This window comes from Bombina bombina, chromosome 5 (genome assembly GCF_027579735.1).
Source record: "Bombina bombina isolate aBomBom1 chromosome 5, aBomBom1.pri, whole genome shotgun sequence".
In the NCBI taxonomy this organism is placed as follows: domain Eukaryota; kingdom Metazoa; phylum Chordata; class Amphibia; order Anura; family Bombinatoridae; genus Bombina; species Bombina bombina.
Window position 1 is genome coordinate 429580434 of NC_069503.1, and position 14707 is coordinate 429595140.

General features: G+C 36.9%; 1 protein-coding gene across 1 annotated transcript; it reads left to right on the forward strand.

The window, feature by feature from the left end:
* Positions 1-500: 500 nt before the first annotated feature.
* GGCT (gamma-glutamylcyclotransferase) lies at positions 501-14484 on the forward strand. Its single transcript, XM_053713023.1, has 4 exons — positions 501-677; positions 12006-12151; positions 12516-12648; positions 13080-14484. Exons 1-4 carry the CDS (start codon positions 540-542, stop codon positions 13233-13235), a joined length of 573 nt encoding a protein of 190 aa, XP_053568998.1. The 5' UTR covers positions 501-539; the 3' UTR covers positions 13236-14484.
* The last annotated feature ends 223 nt before the right edge of the window (positions 14485-14707 follow it).

The window sequence follows — 14707 nt, forward strand, 5'->3', positions numbered from 1 at the left end:
TATGTAACTTTTGCCATTGCTTATTTAGTATATCCCGATTGTCACTAATTCATGAAAGCAATACACAATTTGAGATCCATACTCATATACTTCTATGCAAGACACTGTATTAAATATTTTGAGATTTCTAATAGTAGTATCTTATTCATTTAATAGGATTGTAAGTTTCAAAATAACTATACTTTATACTGAGTGAAATAAAATTACAAACCCGCATGTTTACAGCATTGTGCACGATTTTGACAGTCAGTATTTTTTAAGTAATGCCGTGCAGTTTTGTTAGCACATGCTGTGTACAAGTTTATAGTCTGACTCCCTCTGGTGAATTCCACCTTTATGCTATAGATTGTGTCATGAGCTCAGTCACAGCAGGAAACGTGTGCTGTGCTGAGCTGTACCTTCCACGCTGTTCTAATAAAGTCACTGATTCAGTCAGCTCAGTTACAGACAATCAGTCAGAGCCCTATGACAGGCCACGCCTCCTGGACGGAGCTATTTTCTTTGCCTGCGGAAGCAGAGTCTTGTCACTGACAGAGGGGATGGAGTCTCAAAACAGTGCTGGTCTCTCTACAGGGGGCAACTCTTTTTATTATTTTGCTTATGGGAGCAACCTGCTAAAAGAGCGGATCCTTCTCAGCAACCCCTCGGCTTCCTTCCACTCTGTAGCCAAGCTGCAGGTATGTTGCACATAGTCATAGTCAGGCCAGCATGTGCTTGATGTAAATGTGCGAGCGGTGGTTTGTTGTAGCAACGATTGAATGGTATCATTGGTCTAAATTATTTGCTCATTTTTACTATTTTTATTTTTACTATACAAAGTCATCAGTGGGTCAATACAGTATTCTCCTTCTGGATTATGTATATATTTTCCAGGATTATTCATTACCCTGAACCTTTCATAACCAGCTTGCACAAAACTTTACTTACTTGCACATAGAACTGACAATAGTGCTTGAACAATCTAAAAGGGACATTAAACTCAGCATTTAATTAAAGGGACATGAAACCCTATATTTTCTTTCATAATTCAGATAGAACATACAATTTTAAATAACTTTCCAATTTACTTCTATTATTTAATATGCTTCCTTTTGTTGTTATCCTTTGGTGAAAGGTTTATCTAGTAAAGCTCAGGAGCAGAAAAGAACCTAGGTTCTAGCTGCTGATTGGTGGCTGCATGTATATACCGATTGTCATTGGCTCACCCATGTATTCAATTAAAAACCAGTAGTGCATTGCTGCTCCTTCAACAAATGATACCAAGGGAATGAAGCAAATTTGATAATAGATGTTAACTGGAAAGTTGTTTAAAATTGTATTTTCTACCTAAATCATGAAAGACAAAATTTGGGTTTCATGTCCCTTTAAATATTTAATTAGAAAAAAGTAAAACAACATTGCAGTATGCAGTTTGTTTTTCCTGTACCTGGGAAATTGTACTTGTTCTGTTTCCCCAAGAGGGTGGTTCTTTTATACAGTAAGAGGTTAATTTATCAAAGGCTTTCACCAGCTTTTGAGCCCCTATGGTGGCAGGTTCTCACATGAGAACCTGCACGCGTATTTACTAAGCAGCGGTCAACCTCTTCGACACCTCTTGTTTGGCGAAATTCAATCTCCCTGGTCTTTTCCGACCGGGGAGATTGACAGCTCCTGCCCTCGCGTGATTGGCTGTGCGCAGGCAGGATTGCACGCAAGCACAAAATAGCGCTCGTGTGCAATGCTGAATTTCTCCAGACCACCAGAGGCGAGCAGCAGTGGACAGGGGCGCGTATATGCTTGTGCACTGAGCATATATGCTTGTCATTTTTTAAGTGCTTTATGACTTCAGCTTTAATACCTCTATGGGTGCTTATTTGCTCACCCTCCTAATTGACTGTCTGTTAGTAACATTGGTGAGAGGTTAGCTGTATTACCCAGCTGCCCTCCATACTGAAAATAAGAGATGGACAGTGTCCTTTTACATTTCTACTTTACTGGTTGGGTTATGTTAGATGAGCCCTGCTGCACTTTATATAAGTATCCATATATTAAGTATTGCAAAGGACACTATTCATTAAATCCATTTAGATCATTTGACTCCTGTCTAGCGAAAGCTGGAGCCTAGTCACATTTATGTTGGGGTCATATTGCCATGAGTCATGTTCAGTGGCTGGGCTGTTCTTTTCATGTAGGACCAGAATCCTGCAGGAAAGTTCTTCTGCTCCTGGGGTTGTGACTAGCCATTGAACAAGCTACTCAGACACTGTATATATAATTATTTTTAAAAAAAATAATATATATATATATATATATATATATATATATATTCCAAAAGTGCACACTCTCACCATTAAGGCAACAACCAGGATGCAGGCAAATATTATCCAAAGTTTAAAGGGACAGTCAAGTCTAAAAAAAACTTTCATGATTCAAATAGGGCACGTAATTTTAAACAACTTTCCAATTTACTTTTACCACCAATTATGCTTTGTTCTCTTGGTATTCTTAGTTGACAGCTAAACCTAGGAGGTTCATATGCTAGTTTCTTAGACCTTGAAGGCCACCTCTAATCTAAATGCATTTTGATAGTTTTTCACCACTAGAGGGCATTAGTTCATGTGTTTCATATACAGTAGATAACATTGAGCTCATGCACGTTTCTTTACTATGGAGTCAGCTCTGATTGGCTAAAATGCAAGTCTGTCAAAAGAACTGAAATAAGGGGGAAGTCTGCTGAGGCTTAGATACAAGGTAATTACAGAGGTAAAATGTGTATAATTATAACTGTGTTGGTTATGCAAAACTGGGGAATTGGTAATTAAGGGATTTTCTATCTTTTAAAACAACAACAATTCTGGTGTTGACTGTCGCATTAAGTCCACAACAATCATAGCTTCTCTGGAAAAAGTTTTTTCAAATGTGCTTTATTGTGCACAAGTATCAAACAAGTAACATTTCGGGGATCTCATCCCTTCATCAGACCCCTCTATTGAGCTTCACGCATGAGTAAGATAAAGACAAGATCTTACTCATGCATGAAGCTCAATGGATGTATAGACTGGGCACTATTAGCCCAGGAGGACTTAATTCAGTACCAGATTTTAAATCTCCTATTTGAATAGGATTTCCACTACATACCCAGGGTGCTAGTTACACAAAAGGTGTTCCCAGAGGGGTTGGGGTGTTGTGTGAGTCTGTGCAGTGTTGCTCGTCCTCCCTTACCATCCTCAAGGTGGTATATTTTTGGGGATTTTTTTGGTCGTATATCTTTTTTGGATATACCTGTGGATGTTAAATGCAGTCATCATTTTTCTAGGAGATTTACCTATAACTATACAGTATGAGTTTAAAGGGACACTGAACCCAAATGTTTTCTTTTGTGATTCAGATAGAGCATGCAATTTTAAGCAACTTTCTAATTTTCTTCATTCTCTTGGTATCTTTATTTCAGAAGCAAGAATGTAAGTTTTGAAGCCAGCCCATTTTTGGTAAACAACCTGAGTTGTTCTTGCTGATTGGTAGATAAATTCACCCACCAATAAACAAGTGTTGTCCAGGGTGCTAAACCAAAAATTGTCTGGCTCCTTAGCTTAGATGCCTTCTTTTTCAAATATAGATAACAAGAGAACGAAGAGAAATTGAAATAGGCGTAAATTAGAAAGTTGCTTAAAATTGCTTGCTCTATCTGAATCATGAAAGAAACAATTTGGGTTCAGTATCCCTTTAATATACATCCATGTTATATTCTTGAAATCTAACTTTTGTATCCCTAGAGCAATTATATTGTAAAATTGTGTCCGATTTGGTCACGTTATATATAATGTAACACAAAGTGTAAAAAAATAAGCTTTGTTGCAACATATGTACTAAGATTTTTAACAAGGGTTGCATTTGCCACAAACAGGATTTGATAAGTGTCACGGTTTTTATGGCAATGCTGTACACAAATAATTATAACGGTGTTGTACACACTAAAAACCTTTACGATGTTGTAATAAAAGTCACAATTTAGTTAAGTTCAAAGGAATATGAGATGAATGTAATAACATTGCTTTATTTTTGGATGTATAATTTTACATCTGTTTTTGATTATTTTTGTGTCACACTACTGGAAGTGACGTGATCGTCACTTCCGATTTTACCTATCACTGTAACACATGGCTTGCATTCCAACAGATGATGTTTGGCGCCACAAGGAAAAGAGGGTATGTTCAGTTTATGATTTTGTACACTATATAAATGTTATTTTTCATTTGTTATTTGTTCTGATGAAGGCGATACAGTTGTGCCCAAAATATCATATGTGTATATATACATTATAGCCCTTTCCATTCAAACACCTTGACACATACCATATGCGTTTTAACCCTTATAATTTTTAATTTTTAATATGTATGTGAATTATTATTATTATTATTATTATTATTATTATTATTATTATTATTATTATTATTATTAGATAGTGTATATATGAGTGTAACATTTCATTTTAATGTATTTATGTTGTGTTTAGTACAACTTTTTATTTAGCCCTAACCCTTTACGTGACTAACCTTTTACCCGACGTGCGTAAATTTAGTTTGTGCTCGTGCAATTGTGTTTACTTTCACTTAGTAATATGAGCGCAAGTTAATGTGAGCACGATATTTCAATATCGCACATGCGCCAACATTAGCTCGCCACTTGTAATCTAGTCCTTTATATACAAATCCCAAGGTGTTCACTGTCCCTTTAATAAGACCCTTACCACTATTAGCCGTAAACCTCAAAATGTTGCTATACTCTATGCCTTAATAGTCTCTCACGCAGTTGCAGATAATTCAGTGATTGCTAGTAGTTTTATTCTTTTTAAGAGAGTTTACATTAACCCCTTAAGCCATATGAGCGTAGGTACTACAGCATAGGGTACTTTGCCTAGCATACCCTGTTGACGTAGTACCTACATCTAACCTTCTGCCTCTTGCTGCGGTTCCAGCTGTCAGCTTAGACAGCCGAGACTGCAACCAGAGGCAGAAGGCATCTGCCTTTATATGCTAATTAGCACAGCTCCATTTACCATATGAAGCCAGATAGCGAATTCAGACAGTGACACAGAAAGTCTGTATCTGCTGCGGTGGTGCCGTGAGTGGTGTGGGAGGGAAGGAGGGAGGCAGGTTGGCGGCCCATCACCGGAGGAAGGGTTTGCTACAATACAGAAAATGTTTTACTGGGAGAGAGGCAGGGATTGCTCCACTACACTATAGAAAGGGGAACATGAGAGAGGGGCCCTACAATATGATCACTTGGAGGGGGATTGCTACAGTATTTAGAACATATTTTTTTTTAATTAGATAAACTTTTTTTAAATGGATATAAACTGGGTACTGGCAGACAGCTGCCAGTACCTAAGATGGTGAAGATCATTAGTAGGGGGAAGGGTTAGATAGCTGTTTTGCAGGGAGTTGGGAGGGTAAGGGGGATCCTACACTACTGGCAGATTATATTTAATGGAACACTAAAGTCAAAATTAAATTTTCATGATTCAGATAAAGTACACAATTTTAAACAACTTTCCAATTTACTTACATTATCTAAATGTGCACAATCTATTTATAGACACAAGCTCCAACTGAGCATGTGCAAGAATTCACAGAATAAACGTATATTCATTTTGTAATTGGCTGATGGCAGTCACATGATGCTGGGAAAGAAAAATGGAACTAATTGCAATTTGTCAGATAAAAATCTACTACTTATTTGAAATTCCAACTAAGTGCTTTTGCTTTGTCTTTTTGTTTATTATGTTATTTTTCTGTGCTCAGTGGTCCTTTAATGGTCAACCTATTGTTTAATTATTAGTAAAAAAAAAAAAAAGTTGAGTAAGTTATTGTTCACATTTTTTACCACTCCTAAAACGTTTGACCTTTTTCTCAGCTGAAACAGCTGTTTTCAATTTACACAGGGAATCATTTTCATCAAATATCAACCTAAGATATACGTATAATGAATGATATGTGAACTTTAGCAAGGTAAACTTTGAACTGGTCTTTGCAAAGCTGCCCACATCAGACATTCTTTTTACGCAGAGGTCACACTGGGTGTGATTGTGAAATTCAAATGATAACATATTGTTCTAACATAGCTACTCTGTAGGTAGGGTAGCCACCTTAGCCATGTTTTCCTGGCCACTTATGAATAGTGTTGTTCAGTGTCACTATTTGTGTGCTGTCCAGGGTTGAAATTCATGTTCCTACCTGCACACTCTACAGCATGTATAACTCATAAGTGTCCAGGAAAACATGGCTAAGGTGGCAACCCTATCTGCTATCTGTAGGTTGCCTAACAGAAAGGCTTGTATTGTCATATATAACTTAAGATATGACACTTTGTAAAAACATTATTGCAACCGTGCAAAAAGGATTTTGTAAAGTTTAATGATTTACTGCCCAGTATCTAAAAATAATCTTAAAAACATGGACACTTTTTAATTCATTAACCTTTACAAAGACGCTTCTTTTTAAAAATATTTAACATTGCATATCCGGCTTCCTCCAATCGTTGTGTGCCCCATGAGCTGGACGCCAAAGGGGACACGCAACTATTGGAGGAACTCAGATTCATCATCGATGAAGGGACAGCTGTATGTTTACCATCACAAAATGGTAAATATTTTTAAAAAGAAGCATCTTTGTAAAGTTTAATGAATTAAAGTGCCCCTGTTTTTAAGATTATTTTTAGATACTGGGCAGTAATTCATTAAACTTTACAATCACTTTAAAGTGCTATATATATTTATTTATCTCTAGTGACTTATGCTAGAATGATTTTTCACATTCTTTAAAGGGACAGTCTACACCATCATTTTTATTGTTTTAAAAGATAGATAATCCCTTTATTACCCATTCCCCAGTTTTGCATAACTAACACAGTTATATTAATATACTTTTAACCTCTGTGATTATCTTGTATCTAAGCCTCTGCAAACTGCCCCTTTTTTCAGTTCTTTTGACAGACTTGCAGTAGTGCCTGCTCCCAGATAACTTCTCGTGCATGAGCACAGTGTTATCTTTATGAAATACGTGAACTAACACCCTCTAGTGGTGAAAAACTGTTAAATGCAATCTGAAAGAGGTGGGCTTCAAGGTCTAAGAAATTAGCTAGGTTAAGCTTTCAACTAAGAATACCATGAGAACAAAGCAAAATTGGTGATAAAAGTAAATTGGAAAATTGTTTAAAATTACATGCTCTATCTGAATCATGAAAGTTTATTTTGGCCTAGACTGTCCCTTTAATTCAAAATGTATACTTGAATTTTCTACTCCAAAACCTTAGAAAGTAGGGCTAAAGAATACAAAATAGTTTTGTCAATTTTTGTAATATATGAATTCTAAAAGAAATCATTATATTGCTGCACAAGCATGAGTATGCAATCATTTATATATACAGTGTATGTACAGTGTATGTGTATGTGTGTATGTGTGTGTGTATATATATATATATATATATATATATATATATATATATATATATATATATATATATATATATATATATATATATTTCAAAATAATAAGCTTTCTAAACTTGTATATTGTATAACTATAAGATATTGATTTTTTTTTTATGTGATTACATTAGATTTGTCTCTTCTGTGCTCTGCATTAAAGTCTATGGGTAGACAAAGTTAACATGGTCGCGATATCCGAGGTCCTGAAGTTAGGGTGCGTCAGGTTTCACTGGCCCACAAAAGTTTTACTGTCATCTTGTAATACGCATGCTAACCTGTGTGTGCAAAAAGCTTACTTCTAGCAGTGTTTACTTGTTCTGTTTCCCCAAGAGGGTGGTTCTTTTATACAGTAAGAGGTTAATTTATCAAAGGCTTTCACCAGCTTTTGAGCCCCTATGGTGGCAGGTTCTCGCATGAGAACCTGCACGCGTATTTACTAAGCAGCGGTCAACCTCTTCGACACCTCTTGTTTGGCGAAATTCAATCTCCCTGGTCTTTTCCGACCGGGGAGATTGACAGCTCCTGCCCTCGCGTGTTTGGCTGTGCGCGGGCAGGATTACACGCAAGCACAAAATAGCGCTTGTGTGCAATGCTGAATTCCTCCAGGAGAATTCAGACCGCCAGAGGGGGCGCATATATGCTTGTGCACTGAGCATATATGCTTGTCATTTTTTTAAGTGCTTTATGACTTCAGCTTTAATACCTCTATGGGTGCTTATTTGCTCACCCTCCTAATTGACTGTCTGTTAGAAACATTGGTGAGAGGTTAGCTGTACTGCCCAGCTGCCCTCCATACTGAAAATAAGAGATGGACAGTGTCCTTTTACATTTCTACTTTACTGGTTGGGTTATGTTAGATGAGCCCTGCTGCACTTTATATAAGTATCCATATATTAAGTATTGCAAAGGACACTATTCATTAAATCCATTTAGATCATTTGACTCCTGTCTAGCGAAAGCTGGAGCCTAGTCACATTTATGTTGGGGTCATATTGCCATGAGTCATGTTCAGTGGCTGGGCTGTTCTTTTCATGTAGGACCAGAACCCTGCAGGAAAGTTCTTCTGCTCCTGGGGTTGTGACTAGCCATTGAACAAGCTACTCAGACACTGTATATATAATTATTTAAATATATATATATATATATATATATATATATATATATATATATATATATATATATATATATATATATATATATATATATATATATATATATATATATATATATATATCTCTTTCAGTAAATTGGAAAATTGTTTAAAATTACATGCTCTATCTGAATCATGAAAGTTTATTTTGGCCTAGACTGTCCCTTTAATTCAAAATGTATACTTGAATTTTCTACTCCAAAACCTTAGAAAGTAGGGCTAAAGAATACAAAATAGTTTTGTCAATTTTTGTAATATACGAATTCTAAAAGAAATCATTATATTGCTGCACAAGCATGAGTATGCAATCATTTATATATACAGTGTATGTACAGTGTGTGTGTGTGTATATATGTATATATATATATATATATATATATATATATATATATATATATATATATATATATATATATACTATAAGATTTTTTTTTTTTTTTTTCCCTTAACATCTTTATTGAATAACCCCAATAACCCCAAGGCCCCCTTTCATTCTAAATCTTTAGACGTAACAACCATACACTACATTGAGTTATACCTTGCTACTTACTTTTTTTTTTTTTTTTTTTTTTTTTTTTTTTTTTTGACTGTTCTTATTTATTAAGGTTATTATAAATGGTACAGGCAAATGAAAATTCAGTTTCAAACATATAGGAAAATTACCAAACAATAAACATGTGAAAATTCACAGTAAGTACTGTTAATCGCCCCATTAAACAGATATTAGATAACCTCAGGTTTTCAATTTAAAGAGTGTCCCCTTCACATATTGCATAGAGTCAAGAACAGTGATTTCCCTTCAAGAATATTAGAGGCCTCTCTTGGACCTCCCAGAAAACAATCCGAAACCTAGTAGGGAATTTTAGGGGAAACAAAGAAAATAACAAAACCACTGGCTTGTTAAATAGCATATATCAAATAGATTAGGTATATATTGAAACTCTATATGGCAGTAGAAATCCCATATGTACATGTATTGTGTGGAAACACACAGGGGCTATAGATCTACCTATACCCTACATTCAGGTTCAGGTAATAATTGGGGGTAAAAATGGGAAAACTCAGGTACTTGCATATCTACTAGAAATTCAAAAACATTTGAAGATCAGACTTGAAATCAAATATGTCTAAAAGTGATGAGGTGTACAGCCCTAAGGTTTACCTGCTTAATGAAGCATAGATTAATAACTTTGTAGACTGTCATTAACAGAATCAGGCTATGTAACAAGGTTATGGCAATATACAGGCAATATTTGGCAGTGTAAACCCCCCAAAGTTGATATAAGTCCTAAGAACTTGGGCAGCCAGAAACAGACTATTTTAACAGGCATAACAGTAATATAGCAGTTGGTGTCAAAATATATGTCAGGAAAACAGGAGCAGCATCCACATTGAAAACAAATACGCAATGTGATGGGAAATTGTGGCGGTAATAAACAAAAACAAAGACCAAGTAGAGAAGGGTGAGCTGGATGTGATAGATATACATGAGATATTGCTGCACATTAAAGATTTTTACAGTTATGAAAATTGTCATGTAGTGATAGAAAACTATCTGGATGGTATGTGTCAGTTAGGAACAAACCAGACAAGTCCACATAGACGTTTGAAGTCCTGCAATGGTGTGCAGCGTTCTGCATACTTCTCTGACCCCAGAACATCTAACTGCCGTATTAGGATTATAGCTACCCAGGGCAAAAACTGGGCCAGTTAACTACAGAAGGAAAGAGCAGTTTTCAGATGAGTCAAAACCTACACAGTTCGGTCATATTTTGTTCCGTGTGGACCCAAGGATATTGAGGTAACACCGGACTTCCCAAATGATCTAACCTATGCCCACCTTCCACATACTGAACAGTCCCAGCAATTCGGCGTGTCTTACCACCATGGGAATGAAGGGTGGTTGTTGTGAGCACAACGTGGCGTCCATTTGCAGAGCCACCCAGTAAGGCAATCCTACAGCCCGGTCTCCATACTGTAACTGAGCCAGGTAATACAGCCACCTTGTAGAATATCGCTGCAGGCGGCCCCCTTCCAACACAAGCCCATCTGCGGTAACTGAATAGGGAGACTGCCTGAGACTTCTCAGCTGCTGAGGTATTACAAAGGTGTTTCGCTCAAGGTGAGGTAGCTGGCGCGCTGCCGCGCGTACCTCCATCACAGCCCCTGGTGTATTTCCATTAAATGAAATCTTCCACTCGGGCGGCTGTACTCCGCAACCATCGGTAAGTTCAGGGGTTAGTGCGGCTCGCATGTGGTGTGGTCTCTCTGCGTCTGAGGTATCGCTGCTCTGAGGCAGCGTAGTCGGCTGCGAGTCCGTTGTTGCTCCGTAAGCAGTTGGAGCTCGGGCCTGCTGATGGGCATCTCTAATTTGAAGAGAAGAATGTTCTCCAGATACGGCTGTTGCGACCAGTATGTTCCCCTGTATAGCACAGTCCTGGGGATCTTGTGTTCCTTTAGGCAGATGGAAGGGTATTAGTTCCTCTGCAGCTTGTCTCAGTGTTTGCTGGCTCTCTTGTTCTATCCCGAAGGCCTCACACAGGTGTCGTTCGAGGGATAAAAAATGTTCATGTAGGAGCTGCAAAATCTCTGACTCTAAGCTGTGTATCATGCTTGAAGTATATCTTCAATCTGAATTAGACACGTTAGGTATGTGCAGCGGACTTTTGGCACTGCGCAACGACTGAGGCCCGTAGGTGCTCAGACGGGGGGGTTTAGTAGAGGCCGAAACCTCTCGGTAAGCTCCGGAAGATTAAGCTTGCAGAAATCTTGGGAATCTAGGTATGAAATTGAAGAGCAATCTCATCCGATTCAGAATATGGGTGTCACTAGCTTAGGTGGTAGCACAAGTAGGTGATATCACACAGATAAGCCTGGAAAGCTGGAGCAGCTGTAAATCTCACGACCTGTCATGGCCGCCGCCCGGAAGTCCCCCAGATATTGATTTTTTTAATGTGATTACATTAGATTTGTCTCTTCTGTGCTCTGCATTAAAGTCTATGGGTAGACAAAGTTAACATGGTCGCGATATCCGAGGTCCTGAAGTTAGGGTGCGTCAGGTTTCACTGGCCCACAAAAGTTTTACTGTCATCTTGTAATACGCATGCTAACCCGTGTGTGCAAAAAGCTTACTTCTAGCAGTGTTTACGATCTGGTGGGAGCGCTAAATGTCACTTGTAATCTAGCTCAGAGTTGGTAACTAAGAACAGATGGGCATAAAGCTGTTGGATTTGCCTTTGCACTTTTTATTTTTTTATACAATTACACTTTGTTCTGTCTGTTATATGGCCTATTACCTTTAAGTGGTATACATGTGCCCCTTTATTTTATGTTTGTATTATAGCCTCTCATTTTGCATTCTGTGAATATACTTTACAATTGCGTTTACAGAACTTCAAGCTTGCGTTTGGCAGCCATCAAGGAAACAAAAATTCTCGGTGGCACGGTGGAGTGGCTACTGTGGTTGAGAGCGATGGAGATGAAGTCTGGGGAGTTGTGTGGAAAATGGACATTAGCAGTTTGGATTCTCTGAATATGTAAGTGATCAGCAATGTAGTTATTGTTAGACGTCTGTGCACGACTAGAGTATTCAAATCTACACTACAGATATTCAGTATCTTAGTGTAGGACCACATTTTTTCACCTTCTAATTACTAATCTAAAGTCATAGATTTTGTGTTATATATGTCTATTGTACCTTCTTTTGGAATGTTCACACTACCTAATTACTGTGTTGTCATTAATTTTAATTATGTTAAAAAAACACATTGTTTTATATCTGCTATTCTTTTAAATATAATACTTTTAAAACAATGTTATATGGTCTATTTCTTTTTAACATAGAGATGGACGCTTTATGATGTTTAACTTGTCTTGTTTTTTTTACTTTATCTGAACTAGACAGGAGGGGGTGCATATTGGCATTTATAAACCCATTGAGATCAGTGTCCAGACAGCAGAAGGAGACCTCATATGTCGATGTTATCAAATGAAAAAATGTGTTTATGGACTTATGTCCCCCCAATACAAGCAGGTATGTAGTTAATGAGGAGTAATATGATTCTGAAAGCAGTTATGCTATTTCAGTTACACTGTGTGATGTGCCTAGTGGACAGCACTCCTAAACCATAAATTGGAGTTCAAGTGACGTCACCACAAAAGTGTGGTGATGTCACCACGAGGCCGGTCACTATAGCTGGTAATGCAGCTGGATGGGGGGGAGAAAGTAATTCAAACCCCTCGATCTCAGCTCCCTTATCAGCTACAAATTATCAAGACCCCTCATTTGAAAGAAAATTGCCTGCTAGGAGTCTTGAAAAGTACCAAGCTCCCCTTAAAAAAAAAATGTGTCAAAAGTTACTATATATGGTTTTTCACAAAAGCTAATATTTCATGATTGTATAACAGTAGCTGCAAGTATTGTAATGTACTTAACATATTTTTTTTATCATTTTATATGAACAGGTGATGTGCATGGGAGCCAAACAGAATGACTTGCCAGCAGAATACCAGAAGATGCTGGAAGATTTACAAACAAACAATTACTCAGGTCCTATGCCCATCATGAAGGAGATAGAAGATGCAATCAAGAAAATGCAACAAGACTGTTCATTTCATTGAAATTCCACTAAAGAAACATTATTGTCTTCCTACCTGAGAAACTCTAGGGCTGAATCTAAATGAAGGAAAATCATTTATCAATTTATTTTAAAAAGGAAACAAAGAAAACCATGTTTACCTAACTGACCCACGGGTTCTAATCAGTATGACTAGCGTTTTGTAAGAAAATCTCAGAGCAACATAGAGAGAGACCTTTTTTGATTTTGTTTAGGAGTATATCTATTGTAAATAGATATGAATGGACTGAATAAGAATATATTATATATTTACCACATACTGCACTTAAAGGGACATGAAAAAAACATATACTCCGATTCTTTAGAGCATGTCATTTTTGAGCTACTGACCTTGGAACACTCTGTGTTTTAACCCTTAATAAAGGGCTTAAACACACAGGTAAAATTCCACTTTGGAGCCACAGAGAACTTACGGTCCTGAGCAGGAAACAGTCGGTGAGCCATGCAGCAGAAGTCATACTACCCGACTAATTATTAGCTGCTTTCACTTAAGCAGCTGCAATGCTTGCAACTCCAGAGTGGGACTTTATCTATGTAATTAACCCCTTTGCAAGGGTTTGACTCAAAGACATCCTGTTTCAGTAGTGCCAGAATGACATGCTCTAACTAATTGCATGTCATTTTTGCACTACGTTGTCCCTTAAGATAGTGGGTGACAAATTATTCATAATATTAAGCTATTTTTTTTAAATATTTAAATAATATCAAAATGACTGAAATATTTTGGATAGAAAGGAATATGTCAAGTACTGGTTTAATACCAGGACTGACTTAGTATGGTACCATAAACACCACTAGTAAGTCTGTGGCTTATTTATTTTACCTAAATGCCTCCTGTCTTTTATTCTACATTTTTTACTTTTTTTTTTTTTTAATTAAAGTTTAAGATATATACACAGTCATACAATCAATCCTCATTTTTTGAGAATGTAAAAAACAGATGAATATGAGGTAAAGAACAATAACCAAATACTGTACAAGCAATAATATTGTGGGTACCCAACTTTCCGTACCCTCTAAGAGTCCTCTCCTGGACCTGTAAAGGCAGTAATGTTAATAAGACAAATAACCTTCCTATATTAGCATTAATTACTATCTATCATTCTGAGTCGCTTGAATATACAGCACAATGCAGTAAAGTTCTGCTCAACTATCAAGGAACTGACATTGCACTGTGCCTAAGCAAATAGAGTGAAAATAAACTTGATTAAAGGCCTTTGTTTTAATTCAAATGCAAGGCAAATCCTTGGTGGTTTATTGGTGTATGTCTCATAAGGTCTTAAGAGGGAATTTAAGGCTTAAAGGGATATTCCAGCCAAAATAAGAAATCACATGGGTGTATTTCGGTATTGAACATAATTTTTTCTGTAATATGAATGTATTAGCAAAAATGCTTCTAATAAAAGCTATAACTGTTTCAAATTTGTATTTAAGTATGCACCGTGCACCAGCATT